The following is a 14,580-nucleotide window of genomic DNA, read 5'->3' on the forward strand; positions in this document are numbered from 1 at the left end:
GCCCGAGTGCATAACCAGGAGTTGCTACTCTGAGGCTTGCAGAGAGGGCACCACTTGGAGCTGGAAAACAGCAGCTCCTCAGACTCTGAGCCTAGTGCCCGAACCCGAAAGTGTTCGACCTCGGAGACTCAAGGTCTTTCGAATGTTCCTTTGCATTAAGGAAGTAGTTCAAGAAGTGTACACAGAGAGTGATTTCTGTGAGAATTTAGTTCAGATGCATCTTTCTAGATTAGAAAGAACAGTGTAAGGAAACCAGAGATAACTTTTTATGAGGCACAAAATTAAAACTAGGTAATTAATAGAAAAAGATTTCTGACTTTCAGAATATTTGCATAGTACTTGTTTTCAGATTGAGTTTTCACTTTGAGCCTTTGGAGAAAGATTTACATATTTCTCTGTCTTCCAAAATTAATTCATGAGTTCAAGTCATATTAAAATGTTGCTCTTATATTTGCATCTACTTTTACCAAGGCATTCCTATATATTTGTTTAAAAACTGTGTCTCATATTTTACCAACAAAATATAAGTTGTAGGAGGAAAATAAAATACTTTAAAAGTTATATTAAGGAAAATGTATTCATCTGAAAAATAAGTTTAATGAGGAAATATTAGTACTAAAAGTTGTAAAAGATTTTATACCAAAATAATTCACTTTGGGTAAAGGAAAAATAACAGGCTTATTTGCAACCTGCCCCCCCCACAAAAAAAACCCAAACCCCAAGCACTTATAGAAAGTACTCATTTTAATAAAAAGTAAGTTTTCCTGAGTTGATTAAGTGCTTTAACAAAACATTTGTTTGTTTGTTTTTGTCTAATGTTTTCTATAGATAGAAAAATTTTAAAAGCCATGCTACCAAAAGTCTTAATGATTTTGTTTCTAAGCTTTCAGTTTGATTTGTATAGGAAGTTCTGTGAACATTTGTTGTTGTGCTATAATCAAAATGAGGTCTGTAAAAGCGGAAATTATATTAGTTGTCAATTAGACTAGGAATTCATTTCGTGTATATGCAGAGATTTATAATACTCACTAAATGACACCCCATCAAACATCTTGGGAGGCAGAAAAATATTTATGCCATAGTTTTCCTGTTTATCAAAGTCATATCCAAACCAAGGGAGTAATCTTTAAGGTGAATTTAAAATAGCAGTGACAGAAATCTGGTTTACTCAGTTTTGCCCTCTAAAATGCCTTTTAGTTGTAGGTTCTTTTTGCATTATTTCAAACTCTAATCCTCTGAGCGGGTAATTAACGGACTAGAAAAGCCATTTGTGGAAAAGAAGAGCCACCAGGGTGAAAGTATTTCTTCAGCAAATGATCTTTAAGAAGTAAATAATTACAAAGGGAAAAGATGTGGGATGACCAATCTAAATCTGAGGATAATTAGGAGGAATAGAATATGAAAATCAAAATGCTTGGCATGTATAACAATTCTCATATCATAATAGGACTAATTAAATATTTAGAAACTAAAAATCCCCTCACAATTTGAAGAAAAATAACCCACGACAAAAGGGTCTGTAACTTTCCACATAATTAGCCAAGGGCTAGAGGAAGGAAAAACATCACAGATTGGCTCCAAGACTCTGCAAGGTCATGTCTTACTACTGTATGTCTTTTATATGGTCTGGTAACAAGTTTCTTGCTAATTTAATCTAACTAGGGCATCCCATAGTGATTTCCCATTTCCCTTGTTAAAAATGTGATAGTCTCTGCAAGTGCAAACTGTAGTAGGTTAACAATTTTAAAAACTCATTGCTCCTAATTGATACAGGTCATAATAATTTCTTCTGAATGATTAAAAGCAGACTTCTTGAAAATTTGGACACAAGTGATGTTTTTAAAGTATTTCAATATTTTGTCATTTTATCCCCACTTTTAAATTATTATTTTTTCCTTTCACTAAGCAGTTAGACCTGATGACCCTGTGAATGAAATTTAGTCTCAGTGGCATGCTTTGTAAATAAATACTTCTTACTTTGCTAATAAAAGCAGGCACATTTATGTTGAATGTGCATTTCTGAAAACAAGAGATTTTGTACTGGATTAATAAGGCTCTGAGTGAGTCAAGCCTAATTTGCATTAAACTGACCCCAAGGTCCAGTAAAAACTGCAAGGAATTTCAAAGGTTCCTAAAACATAGAAAGTTGTCTTTAGCAGATCAGCAATGCCATTTCAAAATGCTTATTTCAGTAATTAATGTGGAATTTTTGAGGATATTTTTAAGTTTTTAAGATGCAAATTTAGCTATAAATATTACAGTATGCATACTTTGTGGTTATTATTCCTGACACAATATTTTACTCTGACACAAATGATTATGGAAGGTGTCACTTTTATGTTATTCCTGTTTTGAACATATTGAAAAACAGAATGACAGTCTTCTGAGCATGATCTTAATCAAGCCTTTATTAATTTGCTCTAGGTTACCTGATGTTTATTTATTTGGCTTTCTATTTCTGTTACATACTGTACACTTTTTCAGTGATACAGGTTTATATTTGTATGTTGATAGTATAGAAAGATATTTTGTATTTTTGCTTAGAGTTATTTTAGTAATAAATTGGCTTTTTCTATACTTTTAAAAATACACTTGCAAAGATTTAATCACAGTTGTAATAAAAAAAAAATCAGGATTATATTTAATTTTTTGAAAATACCAGTATATCGGAAACTAAATGGAATAGAAATTATTTATTTTTCCCCAAATTATGTACCCATAAATGAACCAATATTCAAGCATATTTTCCTAAAGATGTTGGTAGTAACTTTATTTCAAAAATTCAACTTTATTTCCATGATTTTAAAATACTTTAAATAACTATTCTGTAATGCTTAGAGAATACACTTTCCTAACATGCCTACAGAATTAACGACTTTATGATGAATAGAAATCTTCTAGAATACACAAATTATTAAATAAATTATGAGAGCACAGTTGTATGACAAATGGGACCCATATTGTAGAACACCTCTTTTTTAACCGTATTAATTACACACCATTTAGCTTCTTAATGTTATGTTTACCTTGCAATTAGTTAGGCTCACAAATCATCATTAATAAATATTTAAAGAAAGCAGGACCCACTTTCCTTAGCTCTACAGAAGAGAAGTTTAGATGATAAAAAAGCATTTCATTATATAATAAAAAAAATAAAAGGTTAGGTTTAACATTCAACTCAGTTTCCCTCTTTCATCTGTGAGGATGATTGTTACCTGTATCTTCGTATCCCCATGGTTTTTTTTATTACTTTGCTTGAGCAAATCTCTTTGGATTGGAAATTACCTTTCATGTTTTAAGGTCATCTGCTATGTGTATAAAATTATATTCTAAATTTGGACTAAAAAAGATGGGTTATGGTGCCTGCAGTACTATGTTCCTTGCTCGTTTGGAACTGTTAGTGTGTGAAGAAGTGACTTGTACTGCAAAAGGTGCTTTTCCCCTTGCTCCTTAGGTAGCTCTGCCTCCCAAGTGTTACTGGCTTTGATTATACCAAACTATGTCCAAATTGACAGAATTCTCTGAGAATCAAACACAGCTGATTGAAGCAGAATTGGTTGTCTGGTATTTATTTTCTACTAACTGCTTATTTACAAGCAGAAGCCGCCAAGTTAACTATTCATCATTATTTCACTTATTCAAAAATAATTACTGAATTCCTGTTACGTGTTAGGCATACAATCACCTCCGGTAAGACTTTATCGGTTGCCAGTGTCCTTTTTTTGTTTTCACCGTTTGTGGTAATGTTTCTGAAATTTTTTACTAGTGTACTCAAATAGAATAAAATTTACTTATTGATCTATAATTTTTTTTTATTAATGGAAGCTCAGGAATGAGCATCGTTTCTATTTCATTGGTAAGAAAGGGTTTATTGTGCGATAATTCAACTGTACATGTTCTGTTCATTTAGAAGATAAAATTCTCCATGTGGATGTGGTTTGAACTCTCCCAGGGCACTCCTGTGAATGTTCTGCTTATTTTTGGCACTTTTGAAAGGCGTATGATTACATGATACCTTGCTACCTTGAAAACATTTACTTCATCTCCAAAAACTGAGCACTTTTTAACCAAGACAGAAGATAACTCAGGAAAGAAACAGACCTATTACTGATAGCATTTTATAATTGAGTTTTTAAAATAACGATGCCACTAAGAGACTGAAATTGTTGAAGCAGCCTTCCCTGAACGTACAGACTCCATGAAGAACTGGAGTAATTCTAGAGGATGATTCCGGATTTCTGCAACATTGATTTTTAGTTTCTGTCATGATATACTGAGCTTTTCTGTTGAATGCTGGAGTATTTGTTCAAGTCAGTAGATTTTGAATTTTTAATCTTCCTTAGAACTGTGGTGAGTAATGGCCCCTGGCAGGAGATAATGAAATTTTCTTAATTTATATTTTCAAGCAGAAGCTTCAATTGAAAATGGCATCCTATGGCCTGGAGACATAGCTCTAGTGCAAGTTTTAGGGGAGATGCAATAATAATGCGGTGCCGTCGAGACGAGGAATGATGGGGCAGTGAAATATTTAAGGAGGAAAAGAGAATGTACGAAAGCTTTATTGCAGCATATCTAATGATCTGCTCAAGATTCCCAATGGCTTTTGGAGCTTGACTGGAGAAACTAATGTTATCTTGCCAAAACAGAAGCCCCGGCTTAATCAGCAGAACAAGTCTATTGATGAAAACAACTCTCGCAATAGATTACGCTTGGTACACATGGAATCTCGTCTCCATGCTTTGCGCTTGGTAAAGTGCAATAATGAGCTTAAGATAATCAAAAGAAGAGTTAAAGCAATTTGTTGGACATTGTAGTTCAAGGTTAGACTTGGAAAGGAAACAAATTTGCATGACTAGTTTGGGCTGTTTTTAAAGCTGTACACGGGAAATCATGCGCCGTACAGGGACTACAGAAGAATACAACATTCTGCCCCTTTAAGGTTTGCAAGTCTGAGTCCGTCTTATACAAGGGGGTAGTTATTTTTATTAATGATTTCTTTGCCGTTTTGGGTAATTCATATTTGTCAAGAGATTGTGCAAAGAGTTCGCCTGCAATATCGCGTTTAACCTTAACAGACTTCTAGAGAAGGTCCTGCGTGTTACAGACGAGAAAGCTGAGGCTGCGACGTTTAGTGCGTTGCTGCGGACTCACGGTTAAGCAAGCAGCCGTGCTGCAACTTTCTATTCTGAAGTCCAGTTTTTTCGGATTCTAAAGCTTCCGCTTTTAAAAACGAATCTCCCCAATTAGCAAATGGTTTTGCTTCTGAACAATTCACGATACGCCGATATGCCATATCGCTGATTTTTGCAAAACTTATTCTCAGATTATAATAAGTAACGTGTGCATTGTGCCTTTCATTCACAGTTTTAAAAGATCAAGGAAAAACAGCATACTAATAGTTTGTGCTGCTGTTCCCCAAAATAGACACTTCTTTCAAATACTACTATTATTTTTTGCATGACAATTTCTAAGTAAATTTTATGTAGGAATATGTAAATTAATGACCTTATACATTTATAAAATGCCCTTTATCAATTACACATTTTTCTTGGCAACACATCTTAATTTTAAAAAATATTGTATTTACCTTAAAAATTAATACTGAAACCCAAGAACGTTGATTTACATCTGCAAGATAAAACACGCTGTTTTAATACTTTTCACTTTTTACTATCTCCTAATTGCGATGGTTGAGAGATTCATTAGGTATTTCTTGAAGTACTTTTTTCTTACATATTGTGCACAAACCTGGACAATATCACTGACTTGAAATATTATACTCTTAAGTTTGCTAATAAACAAATACATTGCTATTCCCTTGCGCGTAGGAAGCAGATTAGTAAAGTGTTCATCTCTAATATTACTCGGTTTTATTTTCTTCAGCTTTTGAGAAGTCCATTTGGCTTCATTCCTGAGTAGATTTTTTTCTTCTTTAGTAGAAAGACTTAAAAGAATGAGTTTTAAAATAATTTTTAAAATTCAGTCTTTTTGCTCCATTTAAAGCAGCTTTATGGCCTATAAAGCAGGACTTAGGATTTTCTTGGTTGTAGTTGATGGGTTTTATGATTAAAATATAAGTTATGAATATTAATATCAAAAATAATACTTTTGTTCTGGTATTTGAACTTGATAATGTTACAAAGCATTTATTACTGGATTTAATTTAGTGACATGGAATTCTCGGGATGAGTGTTGTACTCTGTATAGTTTAGATTAGTAAGAAGATTAGAGGAAGAAGTATTTATTATGATAGAAAGTTGAAATCTAAAATAATGGGTAGAAATAACATATAGGTGATATTTTTTGATAGTGCTCTTAACCCAGTGATGTGAAATAATGATTAGCCTTTTGACAATCTATGCCAACTTTTGGAAATTTTTGAAATGTGTTTAGAGTATTAAGAATGATTAAATGCTTAGAATTTGAGACCAAGAGTACCTATGTGCTTTTTCATTTATTTGCTAGGTGTAAATCATACATTATACCCCAGAAGTGCTTAGATATTATTTGCAAGGGCTGCACTTATGCAACTCTTGAGTTCTTTCTAAAACAATCATATTATTTCTTTCTATAATTGAGCCACTTTGTTTAAATTTATTTAAATAAATAAGTCAAAGGTTGAATATAGAAAATTTTGCAGTGATTACAGTGAATCTTTTTGTGTTACTGTTATTTTTAACAGTGCCCTCCTAGAGAACACAGTTTATTTTTACGGAATATCAAAAAATATTTATTTAGTGTTCAAAATTTTCATTAGCTGCAAACTTTTAGGAAAAGATATTTTCTCTCTGTTGTTAAAAATGGGCTTGCATGCGATATATGCACGTTCCTAGAAGTTGTAGTTATTTAGACACCTTGTGTTAGGAATTTATAAATAACTAGCCTGCTCACTCAAAATTAGAGCAACTAAAATCTTTGATTCTCACAATTAAAATAGCAGAGGAAGTCATATTAACATTGTAAACTCTGATACGTACTTGCTGCATTAACCTTATTAATCATTTAATGATTTTCTATTTCACTTGTATTTTATTAAGATTTATAGAGCAAACAATGAGTTTCCTTATGTATTTACTCTTTACTAAAGGTAAAGTACCTAAACCTTTCTCTAACCCAGTGGTTTTTATTCATCAGAATCACCTGAAGAGCTAATTAAACTCAGATTGTGGGATATGGCCTCCCGATTTGAGTCTCTCTGTCTTGAGTAGGGCCTGAGAATGCGTTTCTGACAAGTGCCCTGTTGATGCTGGTGCCGCTGATCTGAGGACCACATTTTGAGGACCAGTGCCTAACTATCCTAACTCATCTGTGCATCTTTCCAAATATGAAGTAAAATAGGATCAATTTTTTTAAAAGTTAAAGTATGTAATGTATATCTAGAATTCATTTTCTTTGTGAGAAACAGTAATTCCATTTCCTTAAAGTCATAATCAAAGGTCCACCTATTTAAAAAACTGTATTTTTTCCCTTCCGCCTTGTTCTCATTCATACTCAAATGTATGCTTAACATTTGAGAAAAGTGTAGGTTTTTAACATAATTCACATAATTAACATAATATACTGATACGTTGTTAGTACAACCATATCTTTACTAATGAAGACACCCCGCCCCCGGGAGAAAATTATGCCAGGAACTATACCCAGGAACTATGCCCCGCGCTGAGAATACAAACAAGTGAATGCCTTTTTTTTCGTGGCTTAGTTGTGCCATTTCCATTTCTTTACAATGAAAACTTGAAGCACAGCAGTTGGTGGGAATTTACTTTGCTTCTGTGGCTAATTGCTTTCTCTTTCCCTGTCGTCTTAAATGATAGCAGTTTAGAATTTTACAGTCTTACCAACAGTGTATTGGTTAAGAAGTTTTCAGATTTTTTTTTGTACTAACAGCTCCCATTGGATATTTCCTTTTCCCTTCACTTACTGTATGTGGAAACTTAAGGCTAGTTGCTTCCTTCATCATTGAATGTACGTAGTCTGTATTTTTATTTCCGTCATTTGGACCTCTGAAAGCTTTGGTTTTCTTTCCCATGAATCAAGATCCTGGTATACAAATGCGATATTCTTTTGTGTTCCAATTCTTGCTGACCCTTTACTATTTTAGCCCCTGAATGTCTTTTTCCCCCCTTCAAGATTAATTTTTTTAAATGTATCATATATAAAATGAATGTTTTTGACATCTTGACATGCCATGAATTCTAGAAATATACATAATTTTACTTGCAGGAACTCCATTAAGTCCCTTGGCTTCAATTTTACTTAGGAAGATAGCCCAAGAATTAACTCTGTTTGCTCTCTTAAAGTGAATGTTTTGTACAGTGTGATTATTAATGATGGTGATTGCTTTTGGCACTTATTTGAACCTGTAATTTTGGTAAGATGACTAATGCAAAGATCAAAAAGAGTAAATATGAGCAATTATTCTTCATTTAAATGATGTTGGTCTTTTAAAATATAATGGAAGCAGGACTACTTTATCCCTTGTATACTTCTAACCATACTGTGACATTGAAAAATATAAAATAAAATTTAAATTCCATAGTAAAGGCATATTTATTCTTCTGATCTTCAAGCGGGAAAAAATTGGGTAATCATCAATATATGCTTTATTTTTGAAAAAAGATATCAATGTCCAAACCCTTTGAGCTCCATCCTTTGTCACCTTGGTCGAAAGTCCTTGGTGCTCTCTGTGCATTTCAGCCCTGAGTACAACTCCCTCTCTCCCACCTGTTCTTGGTTGGATGGTGTGAGAGGAGGTGTCTGTGGAAAGGAGCATGGCGACCATGCATATGAAAGTTTACGAACAAGTGGCGTTGCTTTATGTGCTTTCTATCATGAATATGTTTTAGATACGTTTTAAAACCATTTGCAGCATGGCAGGGTTAACATTGTTGAGTGGTTATAATATGTATACTGAGGGAGTGTATAAAAGAGATACCTAACTCACATGAGTTTATTTTGTTTCCGAAAGGTGTGAGGGTGATACAAACAGGATCCTTGTATGTGTAAATATATGCCAAGAACTTTAGTTTTTGATGGGGACCCAGGCACACGGTTGAGAGTTCCTGGAAGATCAAGACACTTGGAAAAAAAGCAATGAACTCTCTCTTTGCTGTAAATTTAACAAAGGAGAAAATGAAACATTAGTTGAAACATTAGATATTGACCTATTGAGAAATCTTAAACTCATCTTCTCTGCTATTTAAAATTTTAGGATGTAAAATTGGGTTCTGTGATTTATGTTAAAATAATTCATTTACACTAAATTGAGTACGATTGGCAAATTTCCTCAAGTGATTGAACCAATTTATAAGAAATACAGAATTATGAGAGTAAAACATAAGAATGTGACGGGGCACCATTTGCATTATCCATGCTCTTGGAAATGATTTTGTATGGTGTGTTTTTAAAAAATGTGACCTAGAGGACTGTAGATTAATTATGATAAAACTTAGTTTAGTATGCACACAAACAATATTAGTTATAGTTTATTTAATGTTTCAGGCTTTTGTTTATAATATACCTTGACCTGGAAAACTTAACCTCTTTGATTCTGTAGCAGTTTCCAGGCTTTGCTGCTCTTTAAGGAAGAGTCAGCCTGGCTTGAGTTGAGATGGCCCCAAGGCGCCTGACTTAGCCTACCCACCCCTCTCTGACACAGGTGTCCTTCCACGGTCCTTTAGTTAATTCCTGTGCTGAAAACTGGGCTGCACCCTGGCTGCCTGGCTGAGTTGAAGCGCTGTCCAGTGCACCAAAAGGTGACAGGTGCCATTCCCCGTCAGGGAACGTACCCAGGTGTCGGGTTCGATCCCCGGTTGGGAAGTGTGTGGGAAGCAACCATTTGATGTTTCTCACATCGATGTTTCTTTCTCTCTCTCTCTCAAAGTAAAAACGTATCCTAGGGGGAGGGTTAAAAGACAAACCAACCCGGCTGCTTTTTCATTCTTTATTTACCGTTTTATAGCCCAGTTATTTTATGCACTATGTCGTGTCTGGTATGCAAGTTGTTAAATAAGTTTTGTTACAGTGTTCTTTTTCTGCTTGCTTTGCTGCTTAATTTATATAGTATTGGAAAATAGAATAAAAGCCTGCAAATGTTTTTTATAAAGGATAATTCTTGCCTTCACAAAGCTCATAAAAAAGATCATTTGGATAAATTCCTAGAATTTAATAAATATCTTGCCTGGAATTCTAACTTAATTCTAATAATCTTGATAATGTACTGACAACACAAAAGTAAGAAGATACTTCCAGTAGGAATAAATAGGACATTCTAGGCATCATGTGAGCGACATTCTTTTTCATGTTATATTTCAGGAAGTCTTGATTTAGAAGAGCCGAGGTTCATAGTTGTATCATATTAATAGTATAGTAAGCGCATTAATGTAGCAAAAGAGTAAGAACAATGTTTAGACACTCAGAATGTGGCAGGCACTGTGCTAAATGCTTTAAATGTGTCCTATTATTTATGCAGGCGTATCATGGCAAGGGCTGTGGGGTGTGGGATTCAGGAGTATAGAAAGTGCCTGTAATAGAAAACTTAACACAAAACCCGATTTAGAGGATAACCCTCAAAACCTGGCTCCTCGTTTGTTTTAACGTGTTGTCTAAACTTACTTTCAAGCTATTCCGTTTGTGATTGTATGTTCTCTTCAGGTCATAGTACCGTATTTTATTGTCATTGCAATTCTTAAATATGTTCTGGGAAGTTTTCTTTTCAGTATATGTTAAATATGTTAGAAATTCTAATGAAAAGGTATAGCAGAATAATAGAGACCTGTTAGCTCTTTTCTTTTTACTTTGCGTTAAAATTTAGCGTGACCCACAATACAGGAATATTACAACATAAAGAAAATACGACTTTTGTAAGTCTAACAATGAAGCGAAACTGAATGTCGATTGAATTTTTTGTGTCATGGTACTAGTTACTTGAGGAAAAACTGAGTCAGTTCTCTGTTATATTTCTCTAGTAAAAATACGCAGATAAATTATGTCACACAAGTTCAATTCGTTTTGTTTTCCAGGTGCAACAATCGAACACAGTGTATAGTAGTTACTGGGTCAGATGTGTTTCCTGATCCGTGTCCTGGAACATACAAATATCTTGAAGTCCAGTATGAATGTGTCCCTTACAGTAAGTATGCAATTTATGTTTTTCACTCTCTCCAGCATTCCTCGTTGATGCTGAAAGACTACACACGTGAAAGAAGCATATGTTTATGGCCTACAAAACCATTATGCATGCAGAGCACTAACAGACTCGGGCCTCCAATTAGCTTCATGAAGTGTGGAAGGAAGCCATAGTGTCATGCTGGCCAAGTGTCTGTCTGTGTTCTTAAGTGTTTGGCTTTTAAGGCTAGTGTTTTTCCAGAAAACAAACTTGAATTAGCTATTCAGTAGGGCAGATAGAAATCTGTACTTTTGCCCGATACCAGTTGCTGACAAATTGGTTTGGCTCACAGTTTTGTAAAGAAGGAACTGACTTTGGTTTTCATCGTGAGCTACTTGAATGGCTACCTGCTGTCGTGGTAACTTTAGTGCCTGTGAAAAGCTACCATTGCAGTAACTGAGGCCAGTGCTTTGCTATTTGTTCCTTTGTCCTTAAGGGAGCATTTCTTTACCGGAGTCATTGATAAAAACTTAACACTAAATAAAATAGGCATAACAAGACCTTGCACATATTTCTATTTTTAATTTGGCCTAATGTTCATTTTTAGTGAGGTCCATAAAGGGATATTTAAAATTCAATTGAAAATCTAAGTAGGCTGCAACTAATGTTCTCATTCTGTATAGTTTTCCTCTGAACTTCAAAATTCATACTTCTAAATTGTATTCTATGCATTCATTGTACATTTTAGACAACTAAAAAGTTTCAGTATGATAGTACCTAATTTTCATAAGTTAGTTTGTTTGATAGTGTTCTTGTGTTCTTTACTTTTAAACGTGGGGGGAAAAATGTGTGATGTCACCTCAATTCATAGGCATTTGAATGAAAAGTTCTTTAGCAGCAATTTTATTGATTTGAAATAGCTTGGGTATTCTTCCCTCCTAAAAACAAAACAAAACTCAGATTCAAACTAAATAATGAAATTACTTTTTCCAGAACCTCAAAAACGAGATCACTAGTTCTGATAGATTCATATGTCAGTTTTTCTGTAACCAAAGGGCCGAAATCTAGCAGATGTCCTATGTCCACTGTGATAGCAATGCATTCTTACGCATCGTGTGAAGGCGCTGTCTCTCTCTCTTCTGCCCACAGTTTTGATAAATTGGCTTTTTGTGGGGTATCAGTTAAAGGCCAAACACAGCTGATGTTTTCTCTTCATTCCTGCTCTGTGTTCCTGTGTTACTGTGAAATGGATGCTTTTTATGTTTTCAGTATTTTCTATACCATTTGTAGGATTGGAAGCCTACTGAGTGCACTGATCTTGATGTCACTTCTCCTGTGTGTAGTGTTGGTGGCTTACATTCTATTCTCCTGTGCCACTAGAGGAACATTGTATTCTTTTGAGCTAACCAAAATTTTGTTTCGTGAAGTCCCTTTCGCTTGAATTTAGCATGGTTTCTGTCCTCAAATTAGAAAAGGAGTATACAGCATCCATTCCCATACAGTGGAATCAGTCAGAGCTGCCAAGAATTGTGTCTTTCTGGAGCCTGTTCCTGTCACCTAGTCTATAGACCAAGAACAGAGTGAAGCAAATATTATTTTCAGACTCTTAAGTTATTTCTTGTGCTGTTTAAGAAAGGAAAAAGTGGATATCTTCTGGAACGTCTAACTTTCAAATTTTTTACTTTTTCAGTTCTCCAGAAGTATTGTACATTGTGCACTAAACAAATAGCTATACTCAGAGAAGTATTTGTTCTTTTTTTATTTTGTTTTGTTTTTTTTTTGTAGATTTTTGTCCTTTAAGTAAAACCCAGGAATTAATTTGCTGTTATCTTTCTAGATGTTTGCACAAGGCAGAAATAAGTCTGTGGCCTTTTTTTTTTTTTTTTTAAAGTACTTCTTGCTAAAGAACTGACTTAATTATAATTTCTGTATCCCATACAGTAGTGACACACTATCAATTGCATGATTTTTACTAATATTAAACTATAATACAAAGGATCTTTTTAGGTGGTTCTGATTTTATGCAGGACTATGTATTTTCTTATCTCTTTTCCCTGTTTCTCAATTCTTTTTGTTTCTTTGTGGTTCTGTTCATTGTGCCCATTCCTCACACTTGGTTTTTTTTTTAGGCCTGTAGCATTAGCTTTCCCCTTGTTTTAACAGTGTTTTTGTACTTGTACCATTTGCATACCCCTTACACTATACTTAGTTGATAAAAATGGTCACCATCAGGTAATATTTATTATGTGTCCCTTACCATCCTGCTCTATGGCAGTTTCTATCTAGAGCAAATTCTTCAGGAGCTTATACATCCCAAGCTATTTTCTCTTCTTTTAAAAACTATTCAGAAAATTTTTCATGGTTTCTGAAAATTTTATAATTAATTTACTCAACAGAATCCATTAGAAATCCTGTTTGTTTTACTTTGCATGTTTATAGACAGGCACGTCTATTATATCTGACATACATTCCTTCCCAGATAATGTCTATGTCAAAAATATCTGTACACAGGTCATCCTTTATCCTTAACAGAAGTGTTAGTAATTGAATGTATGTGTTTAAGAGAACTCATAAGGTTCTTGTAGGGTAAAGGAGACAAATCATATTGGAAATTCATATTCTGTAGGCAGGATTTGGTTTTGATTTTAGTATTCTATTTCAAATTATCATTAAATTATAAAAATTATATCCTGATTTTAGCTATAAATTTTATTCGAAAAAAGTAGCCATTATGGTTGATTAAATCATTATTCATGAATAAACAAACATGAGATTATTCAAAATGAAATAGTGTGTCACTTCAGATACAGAGTATATAGACTTTAGTTTGCTTGGGTCAGTTTCTTGTTTTAATGTCCATGTAGTCCTTCTCTGATGTTAGTGGACCATGTGTTTATGTTTGTTTGGTCTGTAGAATAGTAACCATATTGTTATGAATTTATTCATATAGTCTCTTAAGACAAGCTGCAGTATATATTTGGCATGTGATGAAGAATGCTAATTTCATTCATTTTATTGTGATTCTCTATTATTCTGGGTTGAGGAATTTTAATGGGCTAATTTGACGTATACCTACGCTTTGGATTTTCATAAAAATTATAATGTATAAGAACATTTGTTTTAAGTATCCGTATCTTTTTTGATTCATTAGTCACCAAAGGTGTTATGTAGTTACTTTTTTTTATCTTCACCTTTGGATAATTCTTAGTTTTCATCAGAATTATAAATTAGATACAATTAGTAACCATTTTATTTTTTTAATATATCAGTTAAATCGCAAACAAAAGACTTCCCTATTTAATATTATCTTTCTCAGTAACTGCACTGTCACTTTAGTTTATCAAATAATAAAATCCAGCCATTTTCAATTAATGGAAAACAAAATATACTTTCTACATTCTTTATTGAACTTGTTTTAAATACATAACATTTTAAAGTGTATTATTCCCATCCTTTACATGTAATTGATTTAT

At 33.6% G+C, this 14,580-nt stretch overlaps 1 protein-coding gene across 15 annotated transcripts in view; it reads left to right on the forward strand.

Annotated features, from left to right (window-relative positions):
- ADGRL2 (adhesion G protein-coupled receptor L2) overlaps positions 1-14,580 on the forward strand; it is a 178,002-nt gene that overhangs the window by 113,760 nt on the left and 49,662 nt on the right. For all 15 annotated transcript variants that reach the window (XM_081145430.1, XM_081145432.1, XM_081145425.1 and 12 more), the window contains exon 4: positions 11,022-11,131. In XM_081145430.1, the coding sequence (XP_081001556.1) occupies positions 11,022-11,131 (110 nt within the window). The remainder of the gene's footprint in view (positions 1-11,021; positions 11,132-14,580) is intronic.

The sequence above is a fragment of the Miniopterus schreibersii genome, assembly GCF_964146895.1.
Source record: "Miniopterus schreibersii genome assembly, chromosome: 8".
NCBI lineage: Eukaryota > Metazoa > Chordata > Mammalia > Chiroptera > Miniopteridae > Miniopterus > Miniopterus schreibersii.